This window comes from Urocitellus parryii, chromosome 1 (genome assembly GCF_045843805.1).
Source record: "Urocitellus parryii isolate mUroPar1 chromosome 1, mUroPar1.hap1, whole genome shotgun sequence".
Taxonomy (NCBI): domain Eukaryota; kingdom Metazoa; phylum Chordata; class Mammalia; order Rodentia; family Sciuridae; genus Urocitellus; species Urocitellus parryii.
The window spans coordinates 229842451-229856649 of NC_135531.1; the positions used below are offsets into that span (position 1 = coordinate 229842451).

Consider the following 14199-nt stretch of genomic DNA (forward strand, 5'->3'; position numbering starts at 1 on the left):
AATGCCTGTAGATCCCTCAGCTGAACATACTTTCCTTCTTTGTGCAAAACAGTAACAATTAGGAAGCAAGTCAAAAGGGGATCCTTTTTAGATTATTTTACAAAATAAAATGGCAAAAGCAATATCCCCCCAAGGAAATGAGACTCAACAAAAACCTAGCCTATATTCATACTGTGCTGTTTTTTAAAAATTCATCTAAATATAATTTAACCTGAATCTAAACTAAAGAAAAAGAAAAATTAATATTCTAACATACAGACATATAGAGAAAATGAACACAGAGATAAATGATGACCTCAAAGAACACATTTTTCACAGCAAATACTTCATTTACTTAGTAAAACAAACATATTTCTGTACCAGCATATACATTCAATGACACTGGTGTAGTTATGCTACACAGATAAGTAACTTATCTTTAGCACTGCTGAGAGATGTAGCAAACATGCAGGTACATTCAAAATTAAACTTAAAAAGATGTACAACCCCAAATAACTGTGGGAAAGATATTGGCACAGATAACACAAGCACAACTTTGGGCATTGCTAAGTCTAAATGTTCATCATGAAATTCTCCAGTTCTGCCTTGTTTTATTTCTGTCATTTATGTGTTTTATTCTATTATTATTCACTTAGCAAGTTTATGAAATTTTGGCCTTCTTATAGCTAGACTGAACCTTTAAAATCCTTGTACATTTGAGTTTAGGGGGTTCTTTGCAGCAAATGCCAGAATAACAATTTCATAATGTTATTCTAAAGCAGATAATGTAACTTCACTATGGTAGAATTGCCCAGAATTTTAGATCCCCAAATTAGGTTTTCGTTGGTTGCTTTAATGTATCCTTTTTGCCTTTTTCCCCCAGTCAAAGCATTTTTTCTTTCTATTTAAATCTTCCTTAAATAGATTACTGTCCCATGTGATATAAATTGTTTTATACCATTACCAGGGATGATACTGGTTTTTTTTTTGTCTTTCTGCAGTTCATAAGAGTCAGCAGGAGAAATGAATTTTCAAATAATTGTACCTTAAGTAAATTGAGCAACTCTGTTTAATGACCTAATGCAAGTGGATAAAATATGATAAAATTTTGATACACAGAAAACAACTGAATTCCAGTAGCATTAATGTAATACAATATTGGCATTACACTAATATAAAAAATTTAAAATTATTTTTAACCCAACATATTTGCAAATATAAAATACCCAGAAGTGTATAGGCATATCAAATTTTAGAAGCAGAAAACATACATGCAATTTTAACTTTCCTTGACTCATTTTATAAATTTATTTCTAAATGAATGACCACTGTTTGTAAGATACCTATGATATGAGAAAATCCACAATTGTTCTTTATGAAATAAAAGAATATATGCTTTTTAAAAAAATGTATCGATGACCATATATTTCAAGATCAATAGAGGCAGGCTGAGACCATCTGTAATAAGATTGTTTTATATCTACTCCACATATGTAACTTTATTTTATTTTTAGTAAGAAGATGATCTCTTTGGGTTTTGCCTATTTTATTTGAGAAGGATAAACAAGATAATTTTCTGGAAGAATTTTAAAAAGCAAAACACAGCTTGGTCCTTTGGTGTGGAAACTGAATAGCAGTCAGTGCTTTTATTTAGCAGATGGAAAACCTGAAACTTATGAGTCCCAAGATTACAGGTCCAGTCAGTGGCCAGCTAGAATAGAGTTCTGGTCTACTGTGCACTAGATGATACCTTTCACAGAATGCCAAATTGCCCCTACCTGCCAAGGTAGGCTACCTTTTAGTTTGTGCATGTATTATCTACATACTGAGTAGTATTAATAAATAACATCTGAAAAAAATATATCTCATAGAAAAAAGCAGGATGAAGTCATTTTCAGCCATCAGTGCTAAAAGACCTGAGGAAGCAAACATAATCTGGTCAGTCGGAGGTTTTACAAGAAGGCTCACATTTCAAATGCCTTCCTCCAATAGGACTAGGACAATTTTTCTTCCTCTATTTTGGAAAGGCAGAATATATGAGTAGCCACACACACCTCACATTTTTGGGAACTCAGAAATTATTTTACAAAAGGATTTAAAGTATCTAAAACTCCCAGAAGTTCAACCTTTAACCCCCAGGGTTGTTGACACCAGGAAGGTTGCTACCATCCTTTCCACTGTTTCCTGGCCATGGAGGATCAGATCCGTGGCATTAGTCAGCAGTTTCTGAATCTTGACCCACAATGGGAAAGATACCCCGAGACAGGAGAAATAGATGGAGGCAATTACAAACAGCTACTTGATTGATGGTTGACATTGTCAGGGCTCCACTGTATGGCAGATTGCAATGGTGTTGAACTCCCCTTGCTACCAGTGGATGTTGCTATTGGCAACCGTGCAGTGAAGCCAATAAAAAGGCAAGAAAATGAGAGGAAAACTCAACCTTAGTGGAAACCGTAAGGTTTGTGCTATAAATTATGTTCCCCTTAGCGATATGCAGCATCAGTGTTCAGGGTAACTACAGTGCTTGTAGCTGCCTGCATTCTCTGACAGACCTTGGGTTAGTGCTTTAAAATTTTGCTTTAGATGGACTGGCATCCCTTTGTCTGGGCCATTTATTTATTTATTTATTTCTTGTTGGGGAAGATAACAGATGTGGACTCATCTCTGCCTCACATGGACTGATTTTCAATTCCCATTTGTGATATTAACATGATGTGGCACAATACCCAGAAACACCTGCAGTGCTCGTGAGCTGCGACACATGATGATCTCACAGACCAGGGTCTATTCGTAACTCCACCCATCCTTTGTTCATCACCTGAAGGAAGAGAGACAGCCCTGCAGAAGCTATTTTCCTTTATAGCAGAGTGATTCAGAAAACTGGCTTAATAAAATCCATAAATCTGAACAACCTCCTCTTACCTGCTCTGCAGAGGCAATTTTTCCTGTACTCATTTTCTCCTCTAGTTTCTCCAGTCTTCCCTGCAGAGACAGCTGTAAAGCGTAGCTAGGAACATTATTTTTTAGTGCTCCCACTCCTTCCTTCTCTCCTTTGTCAAACCCCTCCCTGCTCAATTGTCTCTCTTTCCTAAGCAATTGATGACAGGATTCTACATCCTCATTTTTTTTGGTTGGAGGTGCCATTTTTCTTTGTTTGGATTGACTTTCACCTTTCCTTTGGCAGTACCCTTAACTACCTGCTTCATTCCTATCTTTCCTTTATGGGTCTTCTTATTTTCCTTCTTCTTTTTTCCCTCCTCCTTTCTAGGCTTATAATTTTCTTTTACTTTGTTTCTTGCCATAACAAATCTCATTTCTTATTTAGGATTACCTGCTCCTCTTCACTTCTGTTTTTGTCCCCTTATTTTACTCATTCCTTCGAACATTTCCCTAAAGACTCCTTTGTGCCAGAAAAACAATGTCCCTTGTGGAACATGGCCCCTATTTCTTTAAGAATTGAGTAGTAACATTAATAACTGATATTGATCAATAAAAGTAAGAACAAAGTGTTTGGTGAATTTTAGATTTTTTCATAGCTGGAATGAATCTCAGGTTTCATCTAGTCCAGGGATGTTCCAAGTCCTTAGGGTCCCTTTGTGGACCTCTGTGTATGTGATCAAAGAGTAAAGATTTGTAGGTCTCTGAATCCCCAAACCCTGCTTCAAACAGAGGACTTTTTCTTTTGATGTCTAATATCTTAGTATTCCTTGAAAGATTCATTTGAACAAAGTTGTAAGGTTAAGATATGTCTGAAAATCATTTTCCAGTGTGATCTCATTTGACAAATGAGGAAACAAGGTCAGAAAAGTTTAGCCACTTATCCAGAGTTGTCCAGTCAATAGTGCCAAAGCTGTGGTTAGAAGCCATTCTTCTAGCCTCATGCTTTTTGAATAAGACATACCATATCCTCAATCTCAGGTACAATGAGCAGCAAAGCAGCTTTTTAGTCATTGTATCTATTGACAGTTTATTCTTATCCATTTTAAACCTAGTTTCTTACAAATTATGTGTTTTCTTAAACATTCAAGCGTTATTTCTTGATTGATTACTTATAGTAAACTTAAATTTTATATCAAAACTCATCACTGGGAGAACTCAAGCCAGTCAATAATCAGTCTTTGTGGCTCTTCTGTGTCCTGTAAAAAATATCTCTCACTATTGGAAATAGTTTCTAGATGTTCATATGTCACTTGTGGTAAATTTGACTATAGATTTCCTCTCATCTTTGCTTTAATTAAAGTCTGTTAATCCATTCTTCCTGAGAGAAAGAAGACTTGTTTACAATGAAGTCTGATTTTAAAACTCTAAAAAGGAACCATGATCTCAATGTAGTTACAGATTTTGTATAAACACCAATCAACAAACATATTTGCTATGTTCCTACTATGGACCCTTTAAGGGGAAAACTGGGTTTGGTTGGTATTTATAAGGTTGGTATTTATAGGTTATCTGTTAGGTAGGTTATCTGTTCTAAAGGCTCTAGTCCATCATTAAGAACCTATGTGTTTAAAAATAAAATACCTCTATAGAATGCAAATCTGGATTCTTGGACTGTCTGACACAATAGCTTGCTTGGAGAGAGGCTACAAAGATAGCAGCATTTGGCTTGTAACCAACAGAAGAGCACATACAAAACTAAGCAGTGCTGACACTTTTACTGTTCAAACTAAGCAGCGCTGACACTTTCACCGTTCTGTGCTGACTGTCCCCAGGTCCCTGGATCCAAACCAGTCTTCGGCCCACAGCCTTTATTTCAGCCCATGTTGTTCATCAGGGGAAGGTGAGGGTCCAGGCTCTCTGCCCCACCTCCTCCTTTGTCCTCCTGTCACTCTGCTACTGACCACACTTCAAGGTGAAAAAGTCCAGGCATGCTTCCCAGCACACCCCGAGTCTTTAGGTCTATCTGAGCTAAAGGAACAAAAGGATTATGTGGCCGTACTGAAGCTGAGTCTTCAGGCTGCAGTCATTTTGCAGCATCTCTGGGAGGATAGAGCTTTAGTTTCTGTCCTCCTCAGCCACCATGGGGCTGGCAGGGGTAGGTGAGGCGGCTGAGACCAGCAGTCTTTTTTGATGCATTTCTTCCCACTTACTTCGGTTTGCAGCCACTGAATCTAGCATGGGCTTCAGTTTCACATTGACCTTCACCAAAGCCTAAAATGAAACAGAAAACAAGTAGGGAGAGAGGAACTGAAGTCACTCATAGGATTTTCTACCTTTCATTTATAGAGAATGGAAAATGGCTGTAAGAAATAAAAATAATTACTTTGGTAAACATAAACTAGTTACAAGGAATAATGCATTTAATACCATTATGTTGTATTAATCGAGCCTATGCAGACAGAGAATGAGAAAATAAGACAGGACAGCTGTGCACAACTGCAGGGGGAGCCAGCCTCACAGACTCCCATTCTATTTTATAACAACATCAAGCAAGACAGGAAGCAAAATATCCAGCTACTCATATGTGGATCTTTGCCAGAGAGGGTTCCACATCTCAATAGACTGTGAACTTAAATTTTTACAAAAAGAAACCTATAATTGTATTGCCACAAATGTCCTCCCCCGGGGAGGGTAGGGGACTTTTCTGAGTAAAATAGTCCACACAAAATCCTGAGGCTAGAGGAGGGGCTTATTTTTAAAGCTAAAAGATCTGAGAGCTAAATACAAAGATCAGAGTGGGAACTTATATGGAAACAGATATGACAGAAAGGGAAAAGATCGTGGAGAAGAGAAGCAGAGGGCTGTTAGATGAGGGGAGGGGAAATGTGGGGTGCATATGACCGGAAGCAGAGGGCTGATGAAGCTCAGGCTGCGGAGTCCTCACTGGCTCCACACCCTTTTAACTACAGTAGGATTTAACTTTGTGTATTTATTTATTTACTTATTTTTAACAAAAGAGAGGAACTCTGGGATCGTTTAACCTTCTGTCCTCTCAAACCCTTCGGGGAATGAGGATTTAGCAGAGGCCTGCTGCTTCGACTTTAATACGCATGCGTCATTCTGCAGGACCTGGCGTCCTGTGGGGTGGGCCTGAGGATGCCTCCGAAGTAGGGCTAGAAGAAATTCAGGATACGATAGGCAAATATCTTACAGGTCAGAGGAGAAAAGAGTTCACTCTGCCCAGCAGGAAAATTCTATTGTTCTCTGCCCGATTTTTTTTTTTTTTTTTTTTTTTTTTTTTTACTAAAAGATGAATTTTAAAAGTTTCTTTTCCTTCTTTTAAATGCATGACTGTATTTCAAACTTCTTACTTTTTACTAATAAAGGTTTCAAACATATTCAAACAGCAAAATATGATTAGCAGAAGCATCTACATGTGAATAAGTATGAATAATAAATATAGGTAAAACCACTCATGTAAAACATACAACAAAGGGTTTGGGAGACTTTATACTTTTTGGACAGTCTAATAAAAAAGAAAACAAGATTTGGATGACATTTAATCTTTTAAAATTATGGCCTTGATCTTTTTAAAGCATGAATGTTTTGTTGTTGTTTTAAAATTAGTGTTTTTCTTCTCCTTTGTAGTTATTTATGCATTTTTCAGGTAATGTGTTAATATTAGAAAATGCCAAAACATAGGTTTAAAAGAAATAGGCAACAGTAATAATTTGTAATCCTGTAACTCAAGAGATAATCAGTACCAACACTTGGGTTTTGTTTCGAATGGGATCCCTTTTGTATTTCCTAACTGGATAAATTATTTAAACATCAAAAAATATAAGTCACAAGGTGGTGTTTTTATAATAGCAGTTCACAAATGGTCAGAATCTAAGAGATTGTATGGATTTTTAAGCACTTGTACTTCTTGGGCCTATTTTTCCATCTCCAGGGTCTCAAAGAAGTACATAAACCTGGCATACCCACATGGATATGGTGGATCTTCCAGTTATGAACATCTACTATGTGTGAGATACATTGCCAGCGCTAGATGCACTTTATTTTAGATATTCCTCACAATGACTCTGCTCTTTACAAATGATAAAATATGTCCCCCACATGATAGGATTACACTTGAACTTTAATCCTTACACTCTAGGACAAAGGTAAGAATCTGTATAAATAGTTAAGGGTTCCTTTTATAAGCTTCCCATTTATTTTGAAAACTATGGAGAATGTCATTGTTTTTCTCCACTAAAAATCAAGGCTATTGCACTAGCCTGCTATATCATTGATTATATAGCGAAAACTGTTGAAGATGAAGCATAGAAAGATAGCTCTTAAAAAGTAAAGAGAAAAGAGAAAGAATCAGGTACACATCTTGAAGTTATGGCCTCATCCTTTGTCAATACCCAATTCAAACTGGTTAATAGTTTTGTTATTCACCAGTTTTCAGAGTCTGTGATGGCGAGGAAGATACTGAAGGCATAAACTTCGGAGGACGCTCTAAATATGGTTGTCATTGTCATCAAATTGGGGCAAGGCCAGACACCAGGAACTCCTTTTCTTTTTTTCTACTTCCACATCCTATTCGTTCGTTCATTCCTTCCTTCCTCTTATCCATCAATTCTATCAACTACCTTCTTGGATATGTATAGAACACTCATGAATTCTGACACTGTTCTTTGAATGGACTCTTTATGTCACTTGGGGTCTCCCTGTCCCTTGAGAATTAGGTAAAACTTCACTTCAAATCTATGTCATGTTCTGGCAACCTTTTAGAATCCTCATGATTTCCAAGTCCTACTCCCATGGGCTCTTTGATTTGCTTTTTTGAGTCCATTTGACTTTGTTGACTCCACTCTGCATCATTCCCAATGTGAAGTTCCATTTCATTTTCTTTTCCCAGGAAATCAAATCACCCTCAACATTTTGGATGCCTACTAACTCTGTTCCACAGTAGAGATTGTTAGAGGGGAAGTGACTTACCCACCTACTCTCACACACATGCTTCTCCCTGTCTCAAAGGCCACAGTCTTTCTCTCTATGGAACAAGTAATCTAGTCTTCTCCCCAGTCCTGCCTCACTGCTTTCACACAGATCAGCCTGTCAGCCAGTCAGTTTTGTCCAGGTTCTCTGGAATCCTGATGAATTAAAGTTTCTCTCTCAAAATATAGTTAGAATTCTTTTCTCTATAAAGCAATTAATAAAAGAAGGAGCATAAGGCTATGGGAGTATTATCCATTGGAAAGGTGATGCTCTCATACTCTGCCTTGGACCAGTCAGCATTTTTTATCCTGTGACCATAGGTTATACCCATTATTCCCATGAGACACCTTGCAGGTGAATCCCATTCATTCCACAGGAGACAAATCATGAGCACAGAATCACACCACTGTGATTTTGGCATATCTCCCGAAAAGCTTTCTCTGGTTAGGGAGTGGTCAATAGCAACAGCCTCCAGAAGGAAACAGCTTTTCATGTTGAGGGTGGTGAGTGTAGTCCCTCCATGTACAACTGTACACCATCTGCTCATGAACTTGATTCATCCCCTCAAATAGCCCTCCGCTCCAAGGAGTTACAGGGACACAAGTAAAATTTAGCTGGACATAAGAGAGTGGAGTTCCAGAAATAATCAGGTACCCTAATGAAGAGTGAGTGTTCCATTTTGGTTAAGGTGGCAACTCTTCTGCACATCAATGCAGAGAATTCTGTGTGTGTTCATCACATTAAGAAAAACCATCTAATTTTAAATTAGATATACCATCTTGTGGATGGTATATTCACATGATGATAAAACAAGACAACATAGTAATTCATGCAGTAATCAAATTCCTTTCATTTTCATGAGAAAAATGCAGATGCCTGCTTCCCACTCAACACACAGTGTTTTTACTTAGATGAGAGTGCGAGGTAGCAATGATCGCCATGGTTTTATTTAGTGTGGTTTGGCACCAGCTCCTCTTTACTCTGATCAAGCCTTTTAATTAAACTGACTACTATAATTCCTATGGAAATTAGTGTTTATGTTATTTTCCTGCTACAAAAGCATTTCTCTAGAACTTATTTTTTTTTTAATCCCAGGAGCACAAATTGGAATTTTTTTCTGCTTGAAATGTAATTAAAAACTCATTTGATTACAATATTTCTGGCTCTGTTTTACTTATTAAATTCCTGTAATCAGTTTTCTTTTATGAAGCTGCTGGGAAATGATCTCAAAAGCAACACATTTTTCTCTTCCTTGGCAGGTTCCCGAGCATTTACTAAATTACATTCATAGCACCTGCCCATGATTCGAATTACTCCACCAATTTATTCCTTAAACCATTTAAGTTTATTTGGCTTAGCCCCAAACAGCTTTCTTTCCTTTATCCTGTTCTTTGTTCTCCCTCTTGCTTCCTTTGTGTTGAATAAAATATTGGAGCGGGGCGGGCAGGTTACATCTTTCTCAGAATTCCTTCTTTCTCTTTGTTTCCTATTCTCCTGAAACAGAATTGTCACACCAGAAGACCATTTTCCTCTGGCCAGGTGCTGGTTATAGGCAAAGGGAGAAAGATTTCTATCTTGAGGAATTACTCTTACACTATAAATTTGTCGCATAAATGAAGTTAGCTAAGGGAATACGGAACTATTAGGATATCAGTAAAGCAAATGATTATCCACAAACCTAAATTCCAGGACTTACAGCGATTACCTGAAAAGCACCATCAGCAAGAAAACTGTGCATTCCTGAAAGCTTGCCATCAGTGAGTGACACCTAATGGGTTCTGAGAGGATGCTACTGATGTCTGTCTAGTTTGACTTGCTCCTCACTTGCTGAGAGAGAAAGGGGGAAACATCACCCATTGGATCACTGTCCATAAGTACCAGAGGAACTCTAAAGGCTAGTATGTGGCTGCATAGGCCATAGGGTACCTGACGTCCTCTGTGGCATCCCTGCTGTGTGATCTTTTGGCTACTATTTGACCATGTGGAGGTAGTAAGTACACTACCTCCCAAGGATGGTATGCTTTTTTTTGTCCTGATTTTAGAATATTGTTCTTTATGCTGAGCTGAACTCTACCTCCCTATAGTTTCTACTTAGTGGTTCTAATCCCTGGGATGCTGTCCCTTGAAATCTGACTCTTCTCTAGCAGTGCAGGAGTGGTGACTCCTAAGTGGCTCCAAGTGTTAAGTAAAGGAGGGGTGGGCCTCAAACCCTACTAAGTATGCTCGGCTTCTCCCTTGGGGCAACCTTATGATATCATGGGGGCTTCTGGCCCATTACAGAGAGGATCTTGGATACTTGCCCCGTTAGGGGACACATTTTGGGTTTATAGGTTGAGGGATTTCTGGGTTCCATTCACACTCCCTTGGGTTCACCCATGACAAGCACATACAGTTTATTCCATCTTTTATTGCTGTTTTGAATAAGAACATATTCACATAGCTCAAAGCACACAAAAAGGTGCAATGTAAAATTTCCCTTCTACTCCTGCCCCAAGTATTGGGTTTTCTTCCCAAGAAGCAACAAGTGCTATCAGTTTTTTGTGTATCTTTCAAGAAACATTCTATCCCTATGGACATAAGAAATGAGATTTCCTCATTTTTATGGCTACCTAGTATTACATTACTGTCCTAATTTGTTTAACTGGTTGCTATTTTTAATGAACACTAAGGGTTGCTTATATGTACCCATTCTAAATAATGCTATTATGGCTATCCTTGTACATAGACTTTTTGTATATATGGAGCTTATCAGAAGGTCAAATTCTAGAACTGGTATTGCTGAACAAAAAGAGTATGCATTTTCATTTTACTAGATATTACTAAATCAACACATGCAAGCTTTGTCTAAGATATAGAGCAGAATTCTTATATCCATCATGCCTACAAGAGAAAGAAAACATAGCTACTATTTAGAGTAAGACCTTGGAGAGAGCACATAAGGATGGATAAGGTAAGGAGGATACCCAAATTTGCCACATGGCCCTCTCCTCTCCATACACTCCAGATGCTAATGTGCACACAGCATGCCTGGTCTCACCTAAGCATCACACTCATGTTGTTCCAGAAGGTTTTGATTTCATTCTATCTCTGAAAGAAACCTAAGTAGTGAATGAATCTATTTAATTCTCTTATGTTTTGAGTTACACTGTAGTAAGTGCTTTATATACATTGTCATTTAACTTTCTCAAGAACCTTATGAGGTAGTGTTATGGTTTTGATATGAGGTGTCCCCTAAAAGCTCATGTGTGAAACAATGCAAAAATTTTCAAAGGTGAAACGATTAGATTATGAGAGGTATAACCTAATGCAATGGGTTGATCCATCAATATGGATTAACAGAATGGTAACTGTAGGCAGGAAGGGTGTGGCTGGAGGAGTTAGTTCACTGGGGATATCACTTTGGGTTATGTTTTAGCCCTGGTGAGTAGAGCTCTCTCTCTCTTTCTGTGCTTCCTAACCCCACCATGAAGGGAGCTGCTTTCCCCTGCCATGCCTTCTGCCATGTTCCTGCCATGATGTTCTGCCTCACCTCAGGCCTAGAGCTATGGAGTTGGTTGACCATGAACTGAACCTCTGAAATCATGAGCCAAAATAAACTTTCCTCCTCTAGGTAGTTCTTATTAGGTATTGGTCACAGTGACAAAAGGCTGACAAAACCAGGTAGATACTATAATTATCCTCTTGTTATTGTTGTTGTTTTATGGCCGAGGAAACCAAAACCTCGAAAGAATATGCTCATGTCATTAAGTTCTATAAGTGGAAAAATTGGCATTTTACTGCAGTTTCTCAAACTTAGTACCATTCGTGTTTTGGGCCAAATAATTCTTTGCTGTGAAGTGAAGCCTGTCTTTGTGCATTGTAGGATACTCCAGAAGCCCATAGTAGTCTCTTCCACTCTCCACTAAAATATCAAATAAATTGTCAAATGTTCCCTGGGAAGCAGAATCATCCTAGCTGATGGTGCCTCAACTATGGTCATATAGCAAGAGATGGAGCCAGATTTTTACTTAAGCCTCCCTGACTCTAAAGCATTGAGTAAATAGTTCTCTCCCTAGAGAACTAGTCATCCTTTACCACTCAGCTCATACTCTACCTTCTCTGTGGAGTCACTGGTCTTCCAGGGTAGAACCTGGACTCCTTCTCCTGTTTATGTATGTCTGAAGCATGTTCTCTATTTCTTCAATCATATCTTCCATGCTGAAAATATCTTTGTGTGTATTTTAGTACTTTAAAGATATTGTCTTCTGGGTTGTATTGGTTCATACCATGATATGTGGATTTTTTTTCCCTTACTTTTAAGATTTTTCTCTGTAACACTGGTTTTAAGCAATTTGATTTCTGATGTAGCACGATATAGTTTCCTTCTTCTACTTCTGCTTGGGTTCATTGAGAATCTTGGCTCCCTAAGTCTATAATTTTCATCAAATTTTGAGAAATGTCCACTGCTCTTTCTTCAACTATTTCTAATGCTTGCATTTTCCTTATGGGGCTCCAGTTATACATACATTAAGCTCTTTAGTATTATCCTGAAGCTCAATTGATGTTCTGTCTATTTCTTTTCAGTCTTTCTTACATTGGGGTTTCTCATTCTGGATGGTTTCTGTTGCTGTCACTGTTTCCCCGCCCCCCTGTAGTGCTTAATCTACTGCAAATCCCATCTACTGTATTTTTCAACTTAGAAATTATAGTTTTCATTTTCAAAAATTTGATTTGGGTCTTTTAAAATATCTTCCATGACTGTTTATTACACTCAATCTTTCCTCTTCTATCATCTTGAACATAAAAAATATAAGCATACTAACATCTCAATGGTCTTTTTAGTCAATTCCACAATCCATATCATCAAGTCTGTGTTGATTGATTCTTCTTATGGGCCCCATTTTCTTGCTCCTTTGCTTGCCTGATAATTCTTGGTTGGAAATTAGATGTTGTAAATTTCATTTTGTTGGGTAATAGATTTTTTTTCCAATTCCTCCAAATATTTTTTGTTTTATTATGAAATGTTTCTAAGTTTACTGGAAATAATTTGATCCATTCAGGGCTTGCTTTTAAGCTTTGCTAAGTGGGGCCAGAGAGACTTTTTAGTCTAGGGCTAATTTGCCCCCCTCCTCATGCAATACCCTTTTGAGAACTGTACATAATGCTAATGCCTCATGTATTTCAAGGTTTTTCTTTGGTGTTGTGACTAGGATGAACATAGACTATTTCCTCGCCTCTGTGATTTCAAGATTTTTTGTTGTTGTTGTTTGTTTGTTTTGTTTTTTTCCTCAGCCTCAGTAGATGGGGTAAATAGCACTGAGCCAAAGATTCAAAGTTGCCTCGAGCAGAACTGTGTAGCTCTGTCTTTCCTGGTATTTCTCTCTGGAATCTAACCTCCTGGACCCCCACAGTCTCCTGGCTCTGACTCCTCAACTCATTGAGGCCACTTTTTTGTGCTTGGATTACCCCCTCCCTGTGCCAAGGCTGGAAAACTCTCTCTAGGCAGTAAGTGGAGACAGTTGTAAGGCTCTCTTCATTTGTTTCCTTCACAATTCAGTGTATTGTGCTGTCTTTTGCTTACTGTCTAGAAACTGTTGTTTCAAATATTTTTTCTGCATCTCTCTCTCTTTCTCTTTGTTAATTTTTTTTTTTTTATCTGTTACTCCATCATGACCAGCAGTGAATGTTCCTCATTATTGGTTTAAAACAACTTTGTCTTGCCTTGTGCTGTAGTTTAGATCTTTAATGTCCTCACAGGTCCATGTGTTACAGGTTTGGTTCACAGCATGGTGCTATTGGGAGGTAGTGGAATTTCCTCCTCATCCTCCCTTTCCCCCCACCTTTTTTTTTTCAGGTGATTAAACCAGGGGCACTTTACCACTGAGTTGGATCCCTAGTCCTTTTTATACTTCATTTTGAGACAGAGTCTCTTGAAGTTGCTGAGGGCCATACTAAGTTGCTGAGGCTAGCTTTGAACTTGTGATCCTCTTGCCTTTGCTACCTGAGTTGCTGGCGTTACAGACATGTGTCACCATGGCTGGCACGCAGTGGACTTTTTTAGGAGGAGGGCTTTTATGAGAGATTCTTAGGTCTCTGTAGTTGTGTTCTCAAAGGGGATTTTGGGATCTGGGCCCATTTTCTTTCTGTCTTTTGCTTCATGACCATGAGGTGAGTAGTTTGCTTTGCCATGTTCTCCCCACCATTGCCATCTGGCACCCCCCCATTCAGAGGCCCAAAGCATTGGGTCTGTCCAATCTTGGACTGGAATCTCCAAAACTGTGAGCCAAAATAAATCTTCTCTCTTTATAAGTTTATAATCTCAGATATTTTGTTGGTATGATGAAAAGCTAACCAATAAGCTTACCATCC

General features: G+C 38.2%; 1 protein-coding gene across 2 annotated transcripts in view; it reads right to left on the reverse strand.

Annotated features, from left to right (window-relative positions):
- Nucleotides 1–4977: 4977 nt before the first annotated feature.
- The window catches only part of Pde11a (phosphodiesterase 11A), a 371997-nt gene continuing 362775 nt past the window's right edge, over nt 4978–14199 (reverse strand). For both annotated transcript variants that reach the window (XM_026392015.2, XM_026392016.2), the window contains one exon: nt 4978–5133. In XM_026392015.2, the coding sequence (XP_026247800.1) occupies nt 4978–5133 (156 nt within the window). The remainder of the gene's footprint in view (nt 5134–14199) is intronic.